At 37.5% G+C, this 24,611-nt stretch overlaps 1 protein-coding gene across 5 annotated transcripts in view; it reads left to right on the top strand.

Annotated features, from left to right (window-relative positions):
• The window catches only part of ADGRG6 (adhesion G protein-coupled receptor G6), a 139,967-nt gene that overhangs the window by 6,944 nt on the left and 108,412 nt on the right, over nt 1-24,611 (top strand). For all 5 annotated transcript variants that reach the window (XM_047770072.1, XM_047770069.1, XM_047770070.1 and 2 more), the window contains exon 2: nt 1,857-1,957. In XM_047770072.1, the coding sequence (XP_047626028.1) occupies nt 1,857-1,957 (101 nt within the window). The remainder of the gene's footprint in view (nt 1-1,856; nt 1,958-24,611) is intronic.

Here is a 24,611-nt window from a genome sequence, read left to right as displayed (position 1 = left end):
TTGTGTACAATTTCCACTAGGAGCTGCATGATGGAACTTTTAGTTTACTGAATATAAAAACATGTGATGAATATTTCAGATACTATTTGAAATTTCTGTATTCATGGCATACATGAATAATCCATTTCATTTCTGTTCCAAGATGATCCCAGAAGTAGCCACAAGGTCAATAGATTGGTGTTGGCTTATAACAGTGGTCTTACTTAAGTCCTTTCTTTTGATTTCCCTGTTGAGGGAATAGCCACACTTACATTAGAAAGCTCGGGATGGGAGTCCTCTAGTGGCTCAGTGGGTTAAGGATCTGGCGTTGTCACTGCTGTGGCTCAGGTTGTAGCTGTGGCGCCCAGTCTAATCCCTGGTTGGGGAACTTTTGCATGCTGTGGGCGTGGCCAAAAAAGAAAGCTCAGGATAATAGTAACAATAAAAATAGCTAGTTTTTGTTGGGCACCTTTTTTAGAAGACATGATTTGATTTAATCATCCAACAACTATATGGACTAAAATCTATTGCTGTTCCTATTTTATAGGTGAAAACTAGGAGGCACAAGTCAATTTCCCAAGGGTTGCATAGTTTATAAGCAGCGAACATAGCCGGGTCTGTCTAACTCTTGAGCTTGTTCTCTTTGCTGTGAAGTGGTCTCGAACAGTAAAGATAGATGGAAAATGCAGCCTCGAGGCAAGTGCAGGAATCAGTCTGATGTCTCTTTTGCTTTTTCAAGTATTTCTCTTACCACTTTCTGGTTTTTTGTTTAGAACTATATGTTTAATTCTAGTAATACCCTCTTCAGGCAAAGGAGTATCCTAAAGTATCTTATTAGTTGCTCTGGTATTACTGTGATCCTAAAGTGTCTTATTAGTGGCTCCTCTTTTTAGAGGTAAAATGACTCTCAATTATTATTTATAACCAAAGAAACTCCCTTTGGGGCTTTTAAGATCTGGAGATTTCTTACTGCCACTTACCTGTCCTCCTGCCTCATGATTCTTCTGCTCACCAGTTCCTTTATGGTCCCTTTTGGTGACTGACTGTTACACATGCTGCCCCCTTCACTGGTTTGCCTCTTTTGATAGGGCTGAGTCAATGAAAGATATCATACCACTGGTGTAAGCCAAGATACTATGGGTGGTCCCATCTAAATCATGAAGTATAATTTTAAGTTTAAAGATAAAACCATTGTACAGAGAATTACTTGAGAGTTGTCAAAACACCACCCCTCCATCTAGTGTCACTTACTAGTTTCTGTAATACTTGGTGTGTACTAATAATAGATTATTATATAATCTATATAATTAAAAGATTAATTATATATAAAGAAATCAATCTTTTTAGAATGTTAGTGCTACAGTACTTAATTTTAGGGGAAAGAAGAAAACTTGGGCACTTTATTTTAAATATTTCCATTTGTAAAGCGCAGATGTTATAAAGTGAAAACATTTCCCTAAAACAGATTTCTGGGAGATTATAGAAGTGGTTGATAAAAACATCCCTTTGCTACTCAGATGGGCATGGGACCGGTGATGCTGAAGGTTGAAGGTAAAATGGTTTATTTTTTAATAAATGATTTTCTTCTTGAATTATTTGAATACTTCCCCATCTTCACACACAAATCATCTGTTATATAATTCTCTGATAAGGAAGGTGCCACCAAGTGGCAGATAAAATGCATGAATTTTTTTCCTTTGGCCTGATTAGCCTAAAGGAGGTGATTAGTTTATCATCTTAAACGTTTCATTTTTCATTTGAAAGCAAGACTGAAAAAGGTTCCTCTTTTCCAGTCCCTGCTGGGGACTTACAGCTTTGATTGTCCCAGGGCTTTACTGACTGCTGAGTGTCCTGACTCTTGCTTTCTTCCTTGGCAGGATGTTTCCTTCAGGGCGAATGTGGAGCTGTCATTGGAAATGGAAGCCAAGTTCTCTTTTGCTCTTATTTGCTTTATGTATTGTGTGCATTCCTCCCTCAGGTAAGTAAGACTTTTTTTTTTTTTCAAACTCCTAATTTAATAATGATGACATTGTCTCAGTTACAGGTGCACTTCTGATTTGGTTGTCACTCTTCTTCCTCTGTCCTTACAGGCTTTTTTTTTTGTCCATGGCCTCTCATGCCTCTTGAATTCCGTGTGAATTCTGTTACCTTGATTGTTGTTTTACTTTCTAACGAGTATATTTCTTTAATCTTTGTTGCATTTCTTTTTGTTTTATTTATTTATCTAGCCCATATTGAATGATGAGATAGCTACATGTCTGGCATTAAAAATGTGCTAGCTGTTTCTTCTACGGTTGAATAAATATACAGAACTTAATTCTCTCTCTTTTCAAGCTTTTGTTCAGTTGTTCATGAAAAGTATAGACTTTGCTGTTTTTATTTATCCTGATTTCATTGCCACATATAAGACAGGAATTTGAAATTTTTTAGGCCATGAGGTTTACTTAGTTAATTTAAAATGATATGGAAACATTGATTTTAACTACAGTATTGTGGGAATGAAAATATTTAATTTTTTTAATTAGCACAGTTGTTTTTCCTAACTTTAAAACAAGATCTTTTTAGTTGTTATTGAAAGCCAAATTTTCTGTAAACAGCTGATTATGCGAATAAGCCAGTCAGAACCTGAGGAATATGAATGATCTTTAAAAGTTATCTGGTTTTGTTCCTGAGCAAAGTGCATTTCTCTTGAGCCCATAGCGTTTTATTCCTATGTTTCCTTTACTGCTGTATTTATTCAGTTTATTATATTTTCTTTTAGAATGAATTCATTGCTAATGAAGGCTTCTATATTGATTACTTGGGATTTAATCAAGACTTTATACATTCTATATTTATAATATATCTGTTATTATAAATAATACATTATAAATAGTAACCCATATATTATTATAAATAATACATTTAACCAGTCATGGAAATAGATTATCTGCCCAATTTGCTTATTCAGGGAGCAAGACATTCAACCTGTATTTAACATACAAATACTTTTTTCCAAGCCATCAAGTATTTTAAATAGTTTCAACTAGTTACTTGGAAAATCCCTAGTATAGACTTAATAGCTTCAAAACAGAACTGACCTCTGAATGGTTTTTTTGGGTGGATTTGTTTCAATTTCACTCTAAAGTCACTCTTTCTGTTACTTTTATTGCCAGAAAGAGGAAGCAGACTTGTAAAGAGGTTGGCAAATTAAATGTACATTGGATTTTTATCATCTACAGTGTTGAACTTCTTAATTTTCAAAAGTGATCCTCCAAGAGCCAATTACATGATGTAAGATAAATTAAGAGATTCAGATTAGTTGAGGTCTATTTACTTTCAATTGTGTTAGGTCATGGTATTTGTAAATTTTCAGATTTTCTTCAAACCTTAAATTGGACGTTTTATTTTAGATGGTATATGCACATTCATTATTTTAATCATTTGAATAAATGAAGTGACACTCAAGTTTTTAGACTAATTAAATGGGGTCCACTGGGTTGAGACTAGGGTGGGGCAAGGGAAGCACCTGGGATGTAAAGTTTAAGGAGGCGCTCATCCTCAAGGACATGGGAGTCAGAATTCTCAAGTGTGATTTTAAGTTACTGTTTGACACAAGAAATCTTTTTTACAAATTTCTTTTATTACCCAATAGGATATGTGCATCAGCTAAGGCTTTGTGACAGATGGTTAACTGTATTTACTCATGAAGCCAGAATGTTTTATATCTATATATCTTAAACATGACTCACTTCTTTTTTACTTTTTTATTTTAGGGCCGTACCTGCGGCATATGAAAGTTCCAAGGCTAGGAGTCGAATCGGAGCTGTAGCTGCAACCCTATGCCACAGCCACAGCAACGCCAGTTCCAAGCCGCGTCTGTGACCTACATCACCCCTCACGGCAACCCTGGATCCCCGACCCACCAAGCGAGGCCAGGGATCAAACCTGCATCCTCGTGGGTGCTAGTCAGATTTGTTTCCGCTGCTCCATGTGCCAAACACGACTCGCTTACAATGCCGCCACCTCCCCCATGAATATCTGACCTCACAAAAATGCTTGAGGGGCTGTTATGGGCATTTTAATATACTTTTTTTGCCTTCTAAGTAACTCAGTATAAGGTTTGTTAAAATAATGCGTATTAAAACCTTAGATATATCTAATTTTCAGAATCCTATCTTTAAATCATGGTGTAATACCTCTAAGAACATATGGTGCTTAACTGGAATTTATGTCTCTCTACAGACATTCTTTGACTTTTTATACTTCTAGGTGATCTTATTGAATCTTATTTATGCTAGTGTCTCCTAAATCCTTATCTTTGGCCTTGGCCCCTTCCTGGACCCTGGACTCACCTCTTGGGTTGCTTTTTCTCATACACTTGGATGTTTAATAGGGCTAGTACATACTTCCCATGTGTGCACAAGATTCTTGATGCCTGCCTCCTATCCTCAAATCCTTTTCATTCTGAAACATTATATTCTGACCTACTGTACTGCTATTCTCTTCTACAGTCACTAATTTTTTAGACACCTTGTCCTTTCTATTCTTTGACCACGACCTCTTAGTACCTTCTTCTCCCTGATCTACACACCTGGTTCTTTTTTGATACTCAGGTCTTAACTCTTACCATCCCCAGGCAGCCGGCCTATCCTTCAATTCAAAGGGGCCCCATTGTCATTTTCATCTTGCCCTTCAGTGATAGTCTGTATTGATTTTCATTGCTGTCTTGGTTGTTAATGTTTTAACTTGACTCTGATAGCTAGGGCGGAGAGTTGGCAAAACCTCTTGAATGTTAAGATTGACATTTAGTTCAGATGATTAAAAATTGGGGTCTTGTAGTTTAACTCTGGTAATATCCACAATTTAACTCATCAAATAGAACTGCAGTGTTAAATCTCCTCGATAAGTCAATATTTATGGTGTTATGGGCATTTACAAAGTATGCAAGATTTGTGCCCTTCAGGATTTTAAAAAGTAATATAGAAAAAGAATTCCTTGTCTCTTAACAAGTGGTGAGATAACTTTTATTTTTATTATTTTTTTTTCTTTTTTGTTGTTGTTGCTGTTGCTATTTCTTGGGCCGCTCCCGAGGCATATGGAGGTTCCCAGGCTAGGGGTCGAATCGGAGCTGTAGCCACCGGCCTACACCAGAGCCACAGCAACGCGGGATCCGAGCCGCGTCTGCAACCTACACCACAGCTCACGGCAATGCCAGATCCTTAACCCACTGAGCAAGGCCAGGGATTGAACCCGCAACCTCATAGTTGCTAGTCGGATTTGTTAACCACTGCGCCACGACGGGAACTCCGAGATAACTTTTAATAAGCACTACATCGGAAATAACAGTTGAATATTTAAACTGCCCCCCCCGAAATGCAAATTACAAAATGTTATTGTTTTTTACCTACTAGCTTGACAGTATTTAGAAGGTTGGTATCACTAACTCTTAGTGTGTGTCTTTTACCTCAACTTCAGTAATACTGTTGGCTCTGTCTTTTGGGAGAGTAATTGGACAACATTTTTTAAAAAGTAAGAATGTCGATGTTCTTTGACGTATCATGCCCATCTGTTCTACAGATGGGAAACAAAAACCACAACAAATATATGGAGAAATGTGTATGCGTATAACATTGTTTTAGTGAACAGTTGGTACAGACTGATTATTCATCAGTAAGGGAATGCTGTAGAAATTATTTTGTGTTTATACCATGAAATATGGTGCAGCCATTCAAAACTATGTAGTGTACCTGTGTATATTGGCTTGGAAAGATGTCCATGATAATAATACTAAGTTAAGAAGTGAATACCAGAACAGTGTAAGATTATGCTAGATTTGTAATGGGTTGTACTACAAAACAGGGGTTACTGTGTATGTATATTTTTGGGAAAGACTGTATGGACATATTAATAAAACATCAGGTTTTGTGTGCGTGTGTGTCTTTTGTCTTTTTAGGGCTGCACCCGAGGCACACGGAGGTTCCCTGGCTAGGGGTCCAATCGGAGCTGTTGCTGCGGGCCTACGCCAGAGCCACAGCAACGTCAGATCCGAGCTGCGTTGGCAACGCTGGATCCTTAACCCGCTGAGCGAGGCCAGGGATCGAACGCGAATGCAAGACCTCATGGTTCCTATTCGGATTTGTTTCCACTGCGTCACGATGGGAATTCCCTAAAACATCAGGTTTTAAAATGGATTATCTCTGGGTCATAAAACAGATTATCTGAGGGTTGGAGTAAGAAGGGGGTAGATGATGGAACTTTATACAGCTCTGAATTATTTGCTTTGTTAGAATGAACGTGTGTTACCTTAGTAATTTGGAAAGACCAAACATCCTGATAAAATTCTGTGGTATGAAAAAAAAATTTAAAAAATGGCCAGAGAGACTCTTGGCGTGTGTGAATATTATATTTTTCTGTTAGTCCCTTAGCTATCACTCCCACTCTTCCTTCACTTGGTAAGACTCTCTGAAAGGTGTTTCAAATAAAAACCTTTTTTCCATGGAGCTAGATATGCCCTGACTCTGAAGGTGAATGATGACATCTCAAGCAGAGAGAAGGTTACAGCTTCAAGGAGAGTGGGAAACAAACAGCCAAGAGCCAGCGATTTCCTAAGCAACGAAGAGCCTGTTTCCCCACAGATAGCCTTAGTCACGAGCACCGTGGGAGGAGCCTACCTTCTCGCCTGCAAATCCATGACCTCAGCAGATTATTTCAGGGTTCAGTGCTATTCTGATATCTATGATACATCAACAGCTAAAAGGGGAAGTGTTTCTGAAAGTACAGTCTGGCCTGAATTGTGTACTTTCTAGCCAAGAGCACAGCACGCTTCTGGAAGGCAGATGATTGGGCTCAAGGAATCTTGTGCTTTTTTTGGTTGGTTTGTGTGTTAATTTTTCTCATGATAGTAGAACGAGCCATTATTCTGAAATATTAATTACATGGCAGTCTGTATTGGAGGGTTAGACGTCTTTTGTACGTATTTTTATATTTGATCAAAAGGCTTTCAAATACATAGATAGATAATCCTTTTATAAGTCTGCCAGGTTTTTTTCCTAGCCATTTTAGTATCAATGTCGTTAATTGTTAAATACTTATACGTGAAAGGTTAAAAATAAGACTCTGCTTGTGTAACTATTCGTGTCAAGTGAAGAAAGAGCCAGGATAATGCCTAAGTGACTAACAAATTTATAATGTCTGATAGTAAATGTTTGTAGGATATTTATTTTTTCAGTCAGGGTCGCAGTGCTCCCAATTACCATCTGAAGCTTTCAGCTGAAAGGCCGTTTTCTCATTCTACACCTCAGATTAGAAGAGCCATTGTGATTGAATCAGCAAACCTTAGAGAGTCTTGAGAAGTTTCTTTGATGCATTTCCCTACAGATAAATTCCTTCACACACCTTTGAGATGATCTGAATTTGATGTCAGTAAATATGAAATCCTACGTTGGGTCATAAAGTCAGTTACATAAAAGTGGAATGGGGTGACTCATCTTTTCACCGCAGTGACGGTCTCAAGTGACTAAGCAGTTTGAGGGGGCCTCCGGTGAAACTGGCACTGTTTAGGAATTAGGTTTGAGGAAGAAGGGGATGTTAGCAAAGAGGCCTGCCCTTCACGCTTTTCTCTGTCAGATCATGCTTGTTGCTGGCCTCCAGGCATGGTTGTCACCCTTCAGAGAGAATTCGTAGAGTATCTGGCCCAGGCCCATCAGTCTAGTGATGAGTTGAGAGCAGTCTGATGAATGTTTCAGAGCTTCTCTGTCTCCCCTGCATGATGTGAAGCTTCTGTGGGCCTGGGCTGCAGCTGTGGACTCCATGCTTTGAGTCAGTCCCCTCTTTGTTGCTTTCGTGTAATGATTTTTTTTTTTAGAAAGTAAAAAAAAAAAATTGTTTTTTAAGGGCCGTGTGTGTGGCATATGAAGGTCCCAGGATAGGGGTCGAATCGGAGCTTTAGTTGCTGGCCTACACCACAGCCACAGGGACTCGGGATCCAAGCTGCATCTGCGATCTATACCACAGCTCATGGCAATGCCCGATCCTTTACCCACTGAACGAGGCCAGGGATCGAACCTGTGTCCTCATGGATACTAGTTGGATTCATTTCCCCTGCATTACAACATGATAATCTCTAGGTCCATCCATGTTGCTGCAAAGAGAGCCTTTTTTTTTCTTTTAATTTTTTTAAATGTTTTATTTTATTGTATTTCATTATTTTTTGTCTTTTTGGCTTTTCTGGGGCCGCTCCTGTGGCATATGGAGGTTCCCAGGCTAGGGGTCAAATCCGAGCTGTAGCCACCGGCCTATGCCAGAGCCACAGCAACTCGGGATCCGAGCCGAGTCTGCAACCTACACCACAGCTCATGGCAACGGCGGATCGTTAACCCACTGAGCAAGGGCAGGGGCCAAACCCGAAACCTCATGGTTCCTAGTCGGATTCGTTAACCACTGCACTACAACGGCAACTTCTTTTTTTTTTTTTTTAAATGTACTCATACTTTTAATAGTTTTACCTCGAAAGTTCTTTCTATAAGTACTTCCTTTCAATTTTAGCAAGTAAGTTGTATACTTTATTAGAGATTGGGCAGGTAACTTTCTTAGGCAAGATATACCTGGGGAACCCGAGGCTTTGGCGGGTACAAAATTTTCTGCCACTTTCAAATTCTTTATGGAGTTTTATTTTCAGCAGGTAGAATATGTGTTTCTTGGTACTGTTCTTCCTAAGATTGTAATATCACAGTATTTAGTAAGTAAAGAATGTGGAAAAGAACAAAATGGAAAAGAACCAAAGAGAGGGAAAGAAAAACACAAATGTATTCCAGATCTAATAAGTAAATATGTTTACAGGGTGGGGCAGCAGAGAAGGAAGGTAAGGAGGTTAAATGACAAAATCTATTAATCGGACAGTGAGCACAAGTCACAACATTATAAACAACTTTCCCCCTTCACTGAACTAAGATGATTAAACACCTGAAAAGAAAACAAGGTCGTTTGCCAGTACATGGGTGGTGGCTATCGCCAGTTCAGATGAGCCTCTTTAACCATTGCGAACAAATAAGTAAAACCCAAAAAACCTCTCAGAGAGGAATAACACAGTCTAGTGGGAACTGTGTTACTACTGTATTTCTATGGTTAAGACTAAATATCTTGATATTTTTTCCAAAAATCATTAAAAACATGTATAGCCAATCAGTGCTTTTATTTTTAGTTTTTTTGCTTTTTAGGGCCGTATATGTATGTTCTCAGGCTAGGGGTTGAATAGGAGCTACAGCCGCTGGCCTGTGCCACAGCACAGCCACAGCAATGCCAGATCCAAGCCTTGTCTGTGACATACACACAGCTCACGGCAACACCGGATCCTTAACCCACTGAGTGAGGCCAGGGATCAAACCCATGTCCTCATGGATACTAGTCGGATTCATTTCCCCTGCACCACAGCAGGAACTCTGCCAAGCAGTACTTTTAGATGAGAGCTCCTTTGATGGGAAAATAGTTTAAATTATTTCATGTCGAAGTATCTTGGTTTATAGTTATGCTTGAACCCATTGTTTTAAACGTGTGGTTTTAAAATGATACCCTTTTTTAAAAAATACAAAATTTTCTTCAATAAATCAACTATTATGCATCAAAAAAGATGCCTCTAATACATTCTGCTTCAAGCGTGGTAGCTGGATTACTGGCTTTATTGAAGAGAATCTGAAGGCAGAGGATGAGAGTTTTCTAGTTACAGGGGTTTCATTGTTCTCGGTAGTGGTGTGGTGAGGGAAAAGCTAGAAAGCTAGACTTATTAGCTTTATAAATAGCTAGAGATATTTTGCCTCAAAATTGGGTTTTTTAGAGAGAGTGAACTCCCAAGCTACACACTAAGGCATCATGGAATGCAGTCCCCACCTCTTCCTGAATTTTCCTGATGAGACTCCCGTGTCTCCTGGCTGGGTTGTCAGAGGGATATTATTAGCTTTCTCCGTGGATTACTAATCTCATCTCTCTTTAGAATGGTAACCTGAAAAACTGTCAGTAAATTCATGACCACAAAATTACTGTTACTATACTGATGAAGTAGTAATATATCAATAAACAGTAAGGTTTGTGATTCTTCTCTCAGGCCCTTTGCTATCTTGACGTGGGACTTTCCTTCCAGTCCAGGAAGCCCTGACTCATCTGTTGGTGTTTGTTTAGGACCCTCATTACTTCTCATCATCAACTTGCTTTCCTGTCTCACACACGCACATTAGAGAGGTTTTGCCTTTTTCAGGAACTATTTCGGAAGGAATTTATCTCTGAACTTGCAGCTACTACTTTAAAAAAAACAAAAACAAAAACAAAAAACCCCCACAGATATAATTGACGTGTAATTGCGTACTATGCAACCATTTCTTATATTTAAGATGGTGTGTCTCTACAGACACAATGCTATGATTGTGCTACCACAGAAGAAGTTTTCAGTAAATGTATAATGAGTGAATCAAATGGCTTTCCAAGCTGTCCTTCTGTGGCTTTGGAGTTTCCTTAGCAAGAGTGAATCTAACAGATTTAAGAGTTAGTTGGAACCTTTCTGTACCTAAATCTAAGAGTTGATCAAAATCCTCAATAGTATCTCCCCCATTATTAAAGTAAATTAAACATTTGCGAGAACATTATAGTACTTAAATGAGTTACAGAGAACATTGTTGGTATTGCTGCTTTGCTTTTAAAAAGTGAAGTATTGTTGGAGTTCCTGTCGTGGTGCAGTGGTTAATGAATCCGACTGGGAACCATGAGGTTGCGGGTTCGATCCCTGCCCTTGCTCCATGGGTTAAGGATCCGGCGTTGCCATGAGCTGCAGTGTAGGTTGCAGTAGCGGCTTGGATCTGGTGTTGCTGTGGCTTTGGTGTAGGCCGGCGGCTACAGCTCTGATTAGACCCCTAGCCTGGGAACCTCCATATGCCATGGGAAGCAGCCCTAAAAAAGGCAAAAAGACAAAAAAAAAAAAAGTGAAGTATTGTTGATTTACAACATTGTGTTAGTTCTGGTGTACAGCAAAGTGATTCATTTACACATATATAACACATATTCTTTTCCATTCTGTTTTATAAAAGGATATTGACTATCCCAGTGCTACACAGTAGGATCTTTTTTGTTTATTTTGTGTATAGTAGTTTGTATCTGCTAATCCCAAATGCCTAATTTATACCTCCCTACACCCCCCCCCCCCGCTACTTTTCAATGCTAAGGGCTATGTCATAATAATATCATGATAGTATTTCAGCATTTTTTGTGTGTATATGTTTCAGGTATATATCAGGCTCTTTTCAAAGTCCTGACTGTGCAGAGCTAAATCATGGCCCTTAATCTCAAGGAGTTTTAGTGTTGATGGGGAGATGGACATAAGACAAGTAGGAAGCACTGTCACATGTGGTCTAATAGGTTTTTGAATGTGATTATCGAGGGATAACAGAACAGAGCTCAGAAAAGTTTGCATAGAGGAGGTAGTGTTAAAACTGCATCTTCTAGCAGGAGTGGTGAAAAAAATATTTACAAAAGGGTATGGCTTCGTCATTGATGGTTTGAAGAACTTTCCCTATAAGCAGATTGAATGGCTGACTGTAGAAACTGATGCCTCTGTGGCAATGATTTGTCCCCATTGAATGTCATCTCTGATCTTAACCAAACTCAGGAAGATGGAAGGTGAATATGGAAATGGAGAAGGGTGATAAAGGCAGAAAAGGGACAATGAATGCGTTGAAAGTGATTTTGTGGAAGGATTACAATTAAAGGGTCTCTGTAAGAGATAATAAGGAATTAAGTGGGAGGCCAGGCTGTGGAGGATGTTACCTGAGGGGCTGGGCTGACAAAGCTGAGTGAGGAATTCCAGCTCAATAGGGGAGATAGACATGTCACTACTACCTGTAACTCAGTGAGGTGTGTGCAATCAAAAATGTATGCTGAAGGGAATAGAGGGTAAGAACTTCCCTAGCATCACAGTTAGGCAACTTGGTGACGGAACTGTCTTTTGTTTATTGAATCCATAATTTGGCTTTTTCTCTGTCATACTGTTGTACTTCAGAAATGGCAGCCTAACTCTTCTCATTGGTGAACAGCATTCATGTATATATACATATATGAATACATATGTGTTTTTGTGTATATATATATGTAAAAATATAGAAAAGCTGGAGATATGAATAGAATTTTAGCTACATTCGATGCCTTCTCTTTCTTGCTCAAACTCATGTTCTTTCTTGCTCATATTTGTTTGTGACCAAGAGTTGCTGAGTCTGGGTTAGAAATACCTTCTTTGGAGTTCCCGTCATGGCTCAGCAGTTAACGAACCTGAGTAGGATCCGTGAGGACATGGGTTCAATACCTGGCCTTGTTCAGTGGGTTAAGGATCCGGTGTTAACCTGAGCTGTGGTATAGGTCGCAGACATGGCTCAGATCTGGTGTTGCTGTGGCTGTGGTGTAGAGTGGTAACTGCAGCTCCGATTCGACCCCTAGCCTGGGAACCTCTATATGCCATGAGTGTAGCCCTAAAAAGAGACCAAAAAAAAAAAAAAAGTAATGCCTTCTTCATCTTTATAGTGACTGTCTCTGAGACATCTGTCTCCAGGAGGTATATTGTATGAGTTCCTAAATCATCTCCCTGCATCCAGTGTTTCTTTCAACTACAGTTGGAATCATGTCACTGCCCTGATCGAGTTCCCCTGAAGGGTCTCATTGCCCACAGGATATACCCCACAGGCATTAAGCTTTGTAATGCCCTATCAAGTGCATGCCAGACAGTAGGGTCTCAACTATTGAATGAGTGCAGAAATTGAGGAATTGACATAGTTTTTGCTAAGCAAAATGTGGATGAAGCTGTAGATACTCAGTTATTTAAAAAAGAAGTTTGTGCTTGGTATTGGTACTATGTTGGCATTTAAAAATTAATGGTTTGACCCATCTAGCTTTGTGGAAGACCAGTGATTTGAGAGAAAATTTCATAAAAGTTTACAATAATTATTTGTAATTATTGTGGTCCCTCTAAATGAGTAAAAATAACCAAAGTACTTATTTTCACTTGTTCCAAGACTAAGCCTCTTGTGGAAATAGGTTTTTTAGTGCCAAACTAATTTCATCACTATTAAAATGTATGCTCTGAAAAATATCTATTTTTATTGAAAATAGAAAAAAGGTTTTATTTTAAAATTTTTTTCAGCTTTTCTCTCCTTTGCCTTTATCAGTCTTTCCCACAGTTCCTTCATCGTCACTTATATCTTTTTGTTTGTTTTTTGTTTTTGTTGTTGTTGTTTTGCCTTTTAGGGCCACACGTGCAGCGTATGGAGGTTCCCAGGCTAGGGGTCAAATCAGAGCTGCGGCTGCTGGCCTGCGCCACAGCCACAGCAACACAGGATCTGAGCCACGTCTGCAACCTGCAACACGGTTCACGGCAACACCAGATCCTTAACCCACTGAGCAAGGCCAGGAATCAAACCTGCATCCTCATGGATACTAGTTGGGTTTATTACCGCTGAGCCACAACGGGGGAATTCATCATTTATATCTTTAACTTCTTATCTTGGTCTCTACCTTCTCTGCTTAGTCCACAAGCACGTCCATGTCTTCTTTATATAAAACAAACAAAAATTTCCCATAGCCCCTCAACGCCTTTGTTCTTTCCAGTTTTCATTCTCATTTGTCATGCCTTTTGTTTCTGAAACTCTTGAAAGACTTGGATTTATTACTTCCTCACCTTTCAAAAATAGATTATTCTGTTTTGGAGATACATTGACCAGTATCAATTTGTGTGTGTATGTAAACAATTATGTTATAGTTCTCTAAAATCTCTTGAGTTAGTCAGACTTCTCCATGGTTGTTTATTTTAAAAATTTCTTTTTAAGTAGGTGGAACATATTCACTGTAATAATGTGTGTTGTTAAGGAGACAAGAAAACACTTTCTTTGTAACTAAAGCCTGTTTTAGGGTGAAAATTGTGTAACAAAATGAAATGACTAATTATTTAGTCTGTTTATAGTCAACTTTTAGAATATACTTCTTCGCATGTTTTTCATATTTTTCAAATTGTTCCTTTTAGGTCCTCTGACTTCCTAGAAGCTTATGCGACTTCTTTTTTGTTGCTCATTTAAGTCAGATTTACATCCAGTGAATTCTGTTTCCCATTACTGTTTCGTTCCTTTTGAGTTTTTCAATACTCCTACCGTATCTTAAACATTTCTATAGGAGAGTTATTAGGATGTTTGTTTCAAAGTGGTTGTTTCAGGTGAAGCCGAAAGACTTACCTTTATTCTCTGTCTGCTGTGTGTGTGTAGCTTTGCTTTACGACAACATTAATCTTTATTATAATAATATTTTAAAAATGCCTTGAGAAATTTTGGCTAATTTTCTTTTAAAACTCTCTTTTGTGGGAAGCAGAAATATATAGATATAAAAATGTAGTGCTGGAAGTCACAATTTATCATTGTTTTGGTTAGAAAAACAGTTTATTAGGCTTTGTTAAATAAGAGGTTTTTTTGGCCCTTAGGGCAGAATATAGAAACAATCAGTTTTGTTATTCATATGGAAGCAAAAAAAAGTCAGATTTGATGTTGAATCATCAGATTCAAGTTACATAATTTTGTTTTTCCCTATTATTAAAAAACTATTAATTCATTCAAAAGTAAGACCATAGTATTCAGAGTATTTTAAGTTTTAAAAATCATAGTCATAAATAAAATCTAGTGTGGGCTATTTTAGGTTAAAAATACAAGTGACTCCTATGTTGCTTAAGAGAAAGTGCCTTTGAAAAATATATTTTAAAATATTAAGCCTATGTTGTGTTTTATTTAAACTTGAATTATACATACAATGGCATCGAGGAATTTTTGATCGATATCGGTGACACCGCTAAGTTAACTCTGAGTGACTTGATCCATCAGTACCATGAGTTAAATGCTAACTCTGACATAAAATTTTGCAAAGTTATTCTTTTATAGTCAGAAATATCTTCTTAGTGTATGTACTGGAGCTTTATTCCTCATGAGTTCTAGGAGAAGGAGAGAGTTACTGCATGTAGTGAAACATGCGTCTAATTTTTTAGATTCTCTTTCTGGCAAAATCAGGCAGAGGATGGTTAAAAACAGTTACACTGGACAATTGAGTTCCAGGGAGCAACTGACTGGAGGAAGACGCTGTAAGATATACTGGGCTGATGGAAATGTTCCAAATTTTGGTTGGGATATAGCTACATAGGGGTATACATCCATCAAAACTGTCAGAAAGTTGACAGAACATTGAAAATCAGCTATAATGGAAAAAATAAAAAATCTTAAAAAAAAGCAAACTGAAGTGCACACTTAAAATCTCTGCCTTTTAATGTGTGTCAGTTATACCCTCCACCAAAAACAGACCTCAGCTAATTGGAAAAAATACTAGAAGTATTTTTAGTATAAATAGAATTTTAATGCCTCCAGAACAATCAGAATTTTGCTAGCTATATCAATAATTAAATAATAGTTTTCTAAAATACAACTTCTCTGTTGATTTGATGGCTTTTTTTAGCTCACAGGAAAGCAATATTTAGTTTTACTGTTTATGAATTAGTTATAATTATTCAGATTTTTCAGTACTTAAGAATATTTGTGTGTGTGTGTAGACATGTCTGGAAAGGATATAAACTTCACCTAGCTCAAGTGTGTAAGCTTCCATTTCACCCCTCTTTAGCCTCTGCATACATTCAAAAGTTCAACCTACTATACCTTTACCTGGCAGCTCTTTTTCTTGAGGGCTTCTTTCTTCCATTTAAGAAAAATGCATGTGATGAGTGGTATATAATTTGTTCTATTATTTATATTTTTCATTTTTACATATTTGAAACACTATATATATAATGTTATATGTATATAATGTTATATATATAATGTTATATAAAGTCGTAGCTTATTAACTAAGACTTTTAGGGAAACATTGATATTATTGTCTTGTTACTGTTAGTAACAATGAAAGAAAAAGGGGTGGTTCAGGAACACTCATTCCATTAGTTGTAGTGTTAAAAGCAATTTTCTTTCTGTTTATTTTGCTTTATTTTATGGAGCTGCTTGTCATTTACTGTAAAGTGATTTGTACTCATATCACAAACGTGTGGTATATTTGTGAAAAACCCTACAAATCATTTCGTAAATTTGATTGCTCAGCAAATATAAAGCGTAGACCAGAAAGTAAATTTCAGTCAAACACTTGAAAATTCCAACCTAGAGTAGACTCAGCACCTGGTGAGTGGTTTCTGAGGGCTTATTTGTTCTCCCCTGGTTCCTGACTTGAGAGGTTTTTATGGGTAAATAGTGGGTTGAAAACATCAGTCAAGACTGTCTCATTTCAGAAGATGCACCTGCTATGATTGCATCCCTGGATAAAGGTCACTATTTGCCTAGGCAGGGTGTAATGAGAATGTGGCCATTGATAGAAGCCAAATAATGGGACTAATAATCATCAACTGTTAATATTAAGATCTCAGATATTGCACAGATTGTACAAAAACATCTCCTGAAAGAGAGAATGTATCCTTATTGGATGGATAATTTGAGGAGGCACTATGTATAATTTAGTGAATCCAAAGAGGGAAAAGTGGTATCATTTTAAACCTCAGTAATTATTATTAAAAAAGTGAAGCTCAGCTTTTACACCTTAATGTCTAATCTCATTTTTTAGTTTCATACAAGTTTAAAATTAAGCTGACCTAGCTGATGTTTTACCAAGCAGGACCCATGCTAGTAGGCACAAGTTCATTGGCTGTAGCCATTGAATAGTAAAACATTTTCTTTTCCTTTTTCTTTTTTTTTTTTTTTTTTTTGCTTTTTAGGGCCGTACCCGAGGCATATGGAGGTTCCCAAGGCTAGGGGTCTAATCAGAACAACAGCTGCCAGCTTACACCACAGCTGCAGCAATGCAGATCTGAGCTGTGTCTGCGACCTACACGACAGCTCTCCACAATGCCAGATCCTTAACCCACTGACTGGGGCCAGGGATTGAACCCGAAACCTCATGGTTCTAGTCGGATTCGTTGCCGTGCTGCCATGATGGGAACTCCAAACATTTTATTTTCTTAAAAAAAAAGTGTTCATAGGAGTTCCTGCTGTGGTGCAGTGGGTTAAGGATCTGATAGCAACAGCTCAGGTTGCTGTAGAGGTGTGCGTTTGATTTCCAGCCTCGTGAAGTGGGTTAAGGATCTGGCATTGCCGTAGCAGTGGTGTAGGTTACAGCTGCAGCTGAGATTCCATCCCTGGCTGGCGAACTTTCATATGTAGCAGGTGTGGCCAAAATAAATAAATAAATAAATAAACATCTTAATATATTATTAAGATACTGTTGGCACCTTGAAGCCAAACCTATGTGATAATAGAGTAGGGGAAATGTTACAGATCTTCTATTGTGTGAAGCCAATGTTCTCTATTTCGGTTTTAGTTACCTGTGCAATGGCTTGAAAAGTGCTGTCAGACAGAAATATGGGGCTCATACTTCATGAGTTTCTTTTCTTTTAAGGATCAGAGGCTTGTTTTCAGTTACTCAGTATCTGAAACCAGTTTTTTTTTTTTTTTATTTTTTGGTGTATTTTGTCCACTACTAAGTCCAGTACTTATTACTTCATTGTTGGAGCTAGGAGTCCTTACCATTTTATGTGAACATTTTATTTAAGCTTACATTTCTTTGCCAATCATTTGATATAGAGCTAAGTCCTTTTCTTGAAGGATAAATTTGTTGATTGGAGAGGGTTGTCTCTCTTGAATAGTCATGTTCATAATGTTTTTGATTGAGATGAACACAGTGGTTTTTAATTTAGATTCCTTTAGAGTGGAGAAGGATTGCTTATCAAGTGATCTGAACACAGAATCCTTAGTTTTAAGAGTTTTACTACCCATCATTAAAGATTATCTTAGCCATCGCCATCTGAAGTTATTTTTATTTACACTTTTCAAAACTTTCCTAACGGTTCAACTAAGTTTTGAATATATATATATATATATATATATATATATATATATACCCATATATCTTTTTACATTTGTATTTTTATTGGTCCAAATAAAATAATTAACTTTTATAACTAAAGTACAACCAGCAGACAGTACTTGGGGACAAACATCATCTAATAAGCACAACTCAGCTAGTGGGAGTAGCTGATTACAGGACTTTAGGTTTAAATATCCAGTTCACTCAGAATATCATTCAGTGTCTTTTACTGAGAAAGTCAGGAGAGTAGGATAACCTGAGGCACCAGTTAAGTGCAGGTGGGTTAGGAGAGCAGCCCACAGACCTCTGGGCTACCACCTAAATTCTTCATTAACCTATGATGCTTTTTTCTGGTTTCAGTGTATCATTATTATTTTTTTTTCTTCCCTCCAGAATCAAAGTGTCAAAAGCATGTTTGACTCCTCCTCAGCAACACTTCCCTGAGATCTAATCTATTGCTAAATCTGGGAGCATCTCCTGTATCTCTTTGGTTTTTCGAATGCTATTCCTTCTACTACAGACCCTAATGGCCTCTTGTCTCAACTTGTGTAATAGTCAAAAAACCGATGCTGTCTCCTATCTTCCTTCGCAAGCTAGTAATAAACCACTTTAGTACAAACATGTCCTACAGTGTGGTTTGCTCAGGAGCCTTGAAGAGCTTTCAGTTGCTGAGTTAAGTATTGCGTTCACCGATTGACACTGAAGATCCTTCACCATGTATCCTGAACTAGTATTTTCTAAGCTCTCTCTGATGCCTTATTCATAATCTAGGAATAAACAAATTGAAAAACATATTTTTCTCTGACATTTCATATACTTCCCTGACTCTGAGTCTTCTTTACACTATTTCCTCAACCCCAAATTCCTTTCTTCTTCTTTGCTACATTATAAGGTGGTTCCCCATCTCCAGACCTGTGTCAGGTGCTTCTTCATGAAGATTCTGAGCGGATTCTGAACCTGAACTGTTCAGAGCGCCGCAGTTCTTTCTTCATGCAGGGACCACTTAAAATGAGGCTGGTAAGATAAATAGGTGCTTTTTCCTTAATTTTCATGTGTGTATATGCCTATGTAACTACCTTTTGGATAGCATTTTAAAGGTAGCAATGGAGCCGGAAAGTATTTTGTAAATCTCCATTTTTTTTTCCTATTTCTCCTTTGGAATTCTATAACAATTTGTACTTATTCTATGTTTTGTTGCCAAATTGTGCTTTATGATTATTCATGTTTGTATTATCTTATTGATCATGAGTGCCTAAAATGTAGTGGCTACATCTTTTAATTTTTTTATTTTTTGTTTGTGTTCTGCACAAAACCAAGAGAATATAGGTAGAGCAATGTTAACAAACCACAGCACGTTATTTAAAGGGAGCCTTCTGAGGTCCGGGTAACCCATCTACTCTACAGGTTTGATGTTAAAGGCTTTATCATGAAAAAGTCTACCAAGACACTACCGCGCGTTTCAGTTATACTGAGCAGATTCTGAAGCTGAACGTTCAGAGTGCTGCAGATCGTGGTGGCTCATTCTGCATTTCATTCATTTTGGCTCTGTTGGTGTATAACCCTAAATTACATAGTACTTAAGAAAAACTTCCCAAGAAGTTGGTAACATAAGGACTCCAGCCTTAACAAAACAACATGTCTGGAAGTCCAGTATCATGAAGTTTGTCCCTTCCTGCCTTGTCTTAACTGAGCTATCCCTGTGGTAGGTTTCTGCTTCTGGCGCAATTCTTGCTAAATCCCTCCTTCCTCGCCTTTCCCTAGGAGTGGGGAGAGGCAGTGGGGTTTCCACAAGCGCCATCTTTATATTCTTTACATTTCCCAGGAGGCTCATTAGCTTAGTAGAATCTTGGGCTGAGGCTCCAGGGTATTAAGTGGGTTTGGGATTCTGGGCTGCTATTAATTTTGTCTTATGTTATGGGTTGGCTTGGGATTTTAACTGAATTTTATAATGTTACTTCTATGGGAAAAAGAGTTCTAACATCCAAACAACCCACCAGGAGCTTATTTTTTGTAATACAAGGAATGAGTACATTTTAGACTTGGTATTTTTGACTTTTTACAATCAGATCTTTCAAAATTCATTGTGTCTATGCCTTATCCTTTTAAATCAAACTAAAATGTCCTTATGCATTATTTAGAAATATGATATAATTAGTGCTTTAAAGGTTTATCAACCTATATGGTATGCTTCTCATTTGAATGAGTATTTGTAGATTTTTAAAAAAGGATTTAGTTTCCTAAAATTAAATACAAGTGTTTGATTTTTAAAACTAGTCTATGCTGAATTTATTTGGGAAGAAGATGTTGTATCTTTGATTAATTATTGGGAGATTTACCAAAGGGAGTAATTTAATAGAAACAAAGTCTTCACACATGAAGATGCTTATTTAATATTATCTGTGGTAGAAAAAACAGCCACTTAAAATTCCATTAATACAAAATAATTTTATGAATTTTGGCAATATAACTATAATTACAATGTAGAAGTACACACAGAATTTAGAATAATAAACCATCAACACTAAATATTAGATATATCATATTTGCAAAGTATAGATGAATATAGATGACTAGGGAGGTAGTATGCAAATATTTAAAGAGGAGTAAGAAAGTTCAGACTAGTAGCTTTATTTTTTCAAAGTGAGTCTTCAAAATAAGTCTTGATTGTAAACAAATTGCTTCTGAAACAGTAAGGCCAGCTGATTTAAAGCAGTATGCATCAAGACAAATTCAGAACTATAATTTTTGTTTCACTGCATGCCCTTCTAACAAGTTATTCTTAACAAGCACTTCTCAATTGTGGTTCCTTTTCCATATATTGCTGCAAAACTGATGAATTTTCAAAACTACCATACAAAAAGAAACAGGAGTCAAAAATTAACTAGGCTTTTAGAAAGATAATTGGTATATTTCATTCTGCCTAATTATTTATAATATGTGATATTATCATAATTTTTCAGGCTCTCAGTTTCTTCTTTTTTTGGTCTTGAATGTGGTTCAAGATGAGTGTTACATTGAATGCTGACTCCTTGTCCAGAACAGAGTTGTTTTGTTCTTATGTACCCCTGACTGTTCACTGTTCTTTTAGATTAATGGTTCAGGGACAGACTCATTCTATGAGACTGAGATCATCTGTTGTCAAAACTCAGTTATTAGGTGGAGACAGAGACTTCATGGCTGAAGTGATCACAGAAGCATCTGAGGAAAGGGCCATACAATCAAGTGGTGTGAGGGTTAAGGGAGTGTACGTGTGTGTGTGTGTGTGTGTGTGTGTGTGTGTGTGTTGGGAGGACAGTGAACACTCCTTGTACATTTATGAGATTGTATTGGCATATATTTGCTTTTTATTTAAAAAATCTTTTCACTCTAAGAATCCATTTTATTTGTTTATTTATTTTTAATTTTTTTTTTCGGTCTTTTTATCTTTTCAGGGCCTCACCTGTGGCACATGGAGGTTCCCAGGCTAGGGATCTAATCGGAGCTGTAGCTGCCGGCTTACACCACAGCCACAGCAACGCCAGATCCGAGCCTTGTTTGCAACCTACACCGCAGCTCATGGCAATGCCAGATCCTTAACCCACTGAATGAGGCCAGGGACCAAACCCTCAACCTCATGGTTCCTAGTCGGATTCGTTTCTGCTGCACCATGACGGGAACTCCCATAAGAATCCGTTTTAGATTAATCTATATAGATCATTCTTTCAGAAACTGATAGCATCCAGAAAGGTCTTAGTACGTTATTTAATGATTCAATAACAAATCATGGGAATTGTGAAAGTATAATTCATCATCTTGGTCTGATTATGAAAAATTAGTATTCCATCTTGCTCTAATATTTTGAGTGTTTATACTTACTAATTAAGTTCTTTTCAGATGTAATGCAATCATCAGTTGGCGATTATTGTTTGAATTTTTAAAGCCTCATAAAGAATGAAGAACATGAACCACAGCTTCAACTGAAATAATGATGGAAGAGGAAAAGAAGAATTTAGTTTTCTTTTTTAATAAGTCTTTGAGGACCAGAAGTATAATCCCCCAATTCAAACTCAGCAGTTCAAGTCTACCTTTTATATTCGGAAATGTTGTTTCTGAACACAGTATGAAAATCAGTGCTAGTCGGAAACAGATTCTATTAGTGCAGACATTGAATAAACTTATAAGGCTGAGCACTGTTACTCAATTCAGTTTAAAAATAAGCTGTTAGATATTTCTAGGAAATACATATGGCCTTTGCTTGATTATTGCGTAGCACCAGAACTCTTGCACCTGTGCCCTGTGGTAACTTCCTGTGCATCACCTTTTCCTCTATTTCTTTTCTTTCTCCTCAAGAAGATTGTGTAACCAGTCTCTCTTCATTTTACCGTTGAGAAGTCACTTATTTCCAATTTTCCCAGTAAATTCTCTTTCATGGTCTCTTCTAACTCTATAGGAGATTTTTGAATTAAAATAGGTGCTAATTATGACTCATGATCAACAATCATAAACTGGTATAGAAAAATTCATCTTCTTTAAAGAAAACAAAAGTCCTACATTTTGAGAGTAAATCAAATTTAACCATGGTCTCAGTAATGCTACTTTATTTTGTACATTATTCCATTATTCCTTGGTATATTTTAAAAAAAGCAAAGGAATTATTATTCCTGTGTTCCAGATGAGGAGAATATGAATTTAAGACTATTTAAGAGTAAGAACCAGAACATAGTTCTTCTAGCTGTTAGGCTTTGGTTGTTTCCAGATAAATCCTGCAAATACCAACCAAGTAAAGGCTGTGAGGAGTCATACACCCTCCCGTGCTTATCCTTCTCTTACTAAATTTACTTCATCTCCATAACCAGGAGTCAGGGTATGTATTTTATGCCTGATTTTTATGCCGTGATAGTGCTCCAAAAATTCTTCCCTTACGTTTCAATGGTAAGTATCACCAGAGTGATGTTTTACACTAGTGGTTCTTAGAGTGTGGTCCTGGGGCCAGTACTATCAGTATCATCTGAGAACTTGGTAGAAATGCACGTTCTTGGTTCCCATCCTCGATTGACTCAAAAACTCTGGGTCTGGGGTCCAACAGTCTGCATGTAAACAAGTCCTCTAGATGGTTGCCATGCCAGCAACATTTGAGGACCACTGTTTTAAACTCACCATTCATTTCAGTTGAAATGCTAGTTCATTAAGTTTAATTTTTTTTTCCTTGGAATATCTAAGGAGCCTACCCAGCATTTAGAATACTGTTCTTACCAATGTCTGTATCCCCCACATTGGTTCCCTGAGATTGGAGAGAGTCATAGTTCAGTACATGGGTTCTGAAGACAAACATGAGTTGGAATACTGGTACCATTGCTTATGAACCGGTTACATGGCTTTGGGAAAAGTTGCTTCCCTGTGAAATGATGTCATGATAGTTCCCACCTCGTAGGGCTTTTGTGTCGATTCATTAAGGGAATCCATGTAACATAGTTAGCAGAGCCTGACCCTTTGGAAAGCACCAATGAAGTGTTAGCAGTAATTGTCAAGCACAGTGATTTGCACAGTGAATAATTATTCACCGAGGAAATAGTATTTTGGAAAGTAATATTTATTTCAAACAAGGATTTAAAAATGAACTTTTTTGGAAGCTACCGAATTTAGAAGACTTTTCTGGGGTAGCACAATAATATGCATGCCTCATTAGCAGTTGTTTTTCCTTCCTAAATGTTGTTTGCTTTTTTATGTTAATAAATTATTAATAATTAAAGGTGGCATAAAAAGAATGTTTATGCTACAAAAAAATCATTGCAAGGTAATATTCCTCCTTTTTTTTTCCTCTAATACTTTAACTTTTGAAAGAGAAGTAAAGGATTACATAAGCATCCAGCTTCTGGGCAGTCAGCCATCAGCTACAACTGTTAACATCTATTTTTATTTTTATTTTGAAAATTTTTTTATTTATTTGATTTTTTAAATTTTTTTGGCCGTACCCATGGCATTTGGAAGTTCCCTGGCAAGGGATCAAACCCGAGCTGCAACAGCAACCCAAGCCATTGCAGTGACAATGCCAGATCCTTTACCCGCTGTGCCGTCAGAGAACTCCAACATCTGTCTTTATTAATCCATGGGATTTCTCACGATTCTTAATGAAAGAAAATTCCAACAGTGAAATTGACCGACAACTTCTAGTGTTTCCTCTTTCTTCCAATGAAGAATCATTATTTGTAGAATGCTCCCATCACTGAGTCATTGATGTGATCCACACAAAGGGTAAATGATAGGACCTGGAGTGATGGAGAGGTGTTCTGACACTGAGGGTTTCTTTTCTTTTACACGTTGGTGCTTTAATTCTTTGGTAGCTAAGGCATTCCCATTTTACTCCTTAAGCTTTCTTGTTCCTCCCATAAGTTTGCAGTAATCATGCATCTGCCACCAGCCTACTACCTACAAGGAGAAGTGCACAGAAGAGAAGATTGTAGGGAAAGGCAGCTGTGTAAAGGTTAGGTATGAGTGCTGCTCTTGAACTTCACTCTTCACTGTTGCCCACTGCCAACGGCTGTTGGCTCCTTTATTTTAGTCTTTATACAGGCTCTGGCAAGAAAAAAAACAGCCCCCATGTTCTGCTGAAAGAAATGTTTTTATTTGCCACTGCAGTTCTTTTATAAGCAGAAAAACAGGGTAAGGGAGAGGTTAGGAATTAGGTGGTGAAAACGCTTTTTTTCTTGATGGTATTCTTG

This window comes from Phacochoerus africanus, chromosome 2, assembly GCF_016906955.1.
Source record: "Phacochoerus africanus isolate WHEZ1 chromosome 2, ROS_Pafr_v1, whole genome shotgun sequence".
Lineage (NCBI taxonomy): Eukaryota > Metazoa > Chordata > Mammalia > Artiodactyla > Suidae > Phacochoerus > Phacochoerus africanus.
The sequence above is the reverse complement of the archived record's forward strand: the minus strand, read 5'-3'. Positions and strand labels throughout refer to the sequence as shown.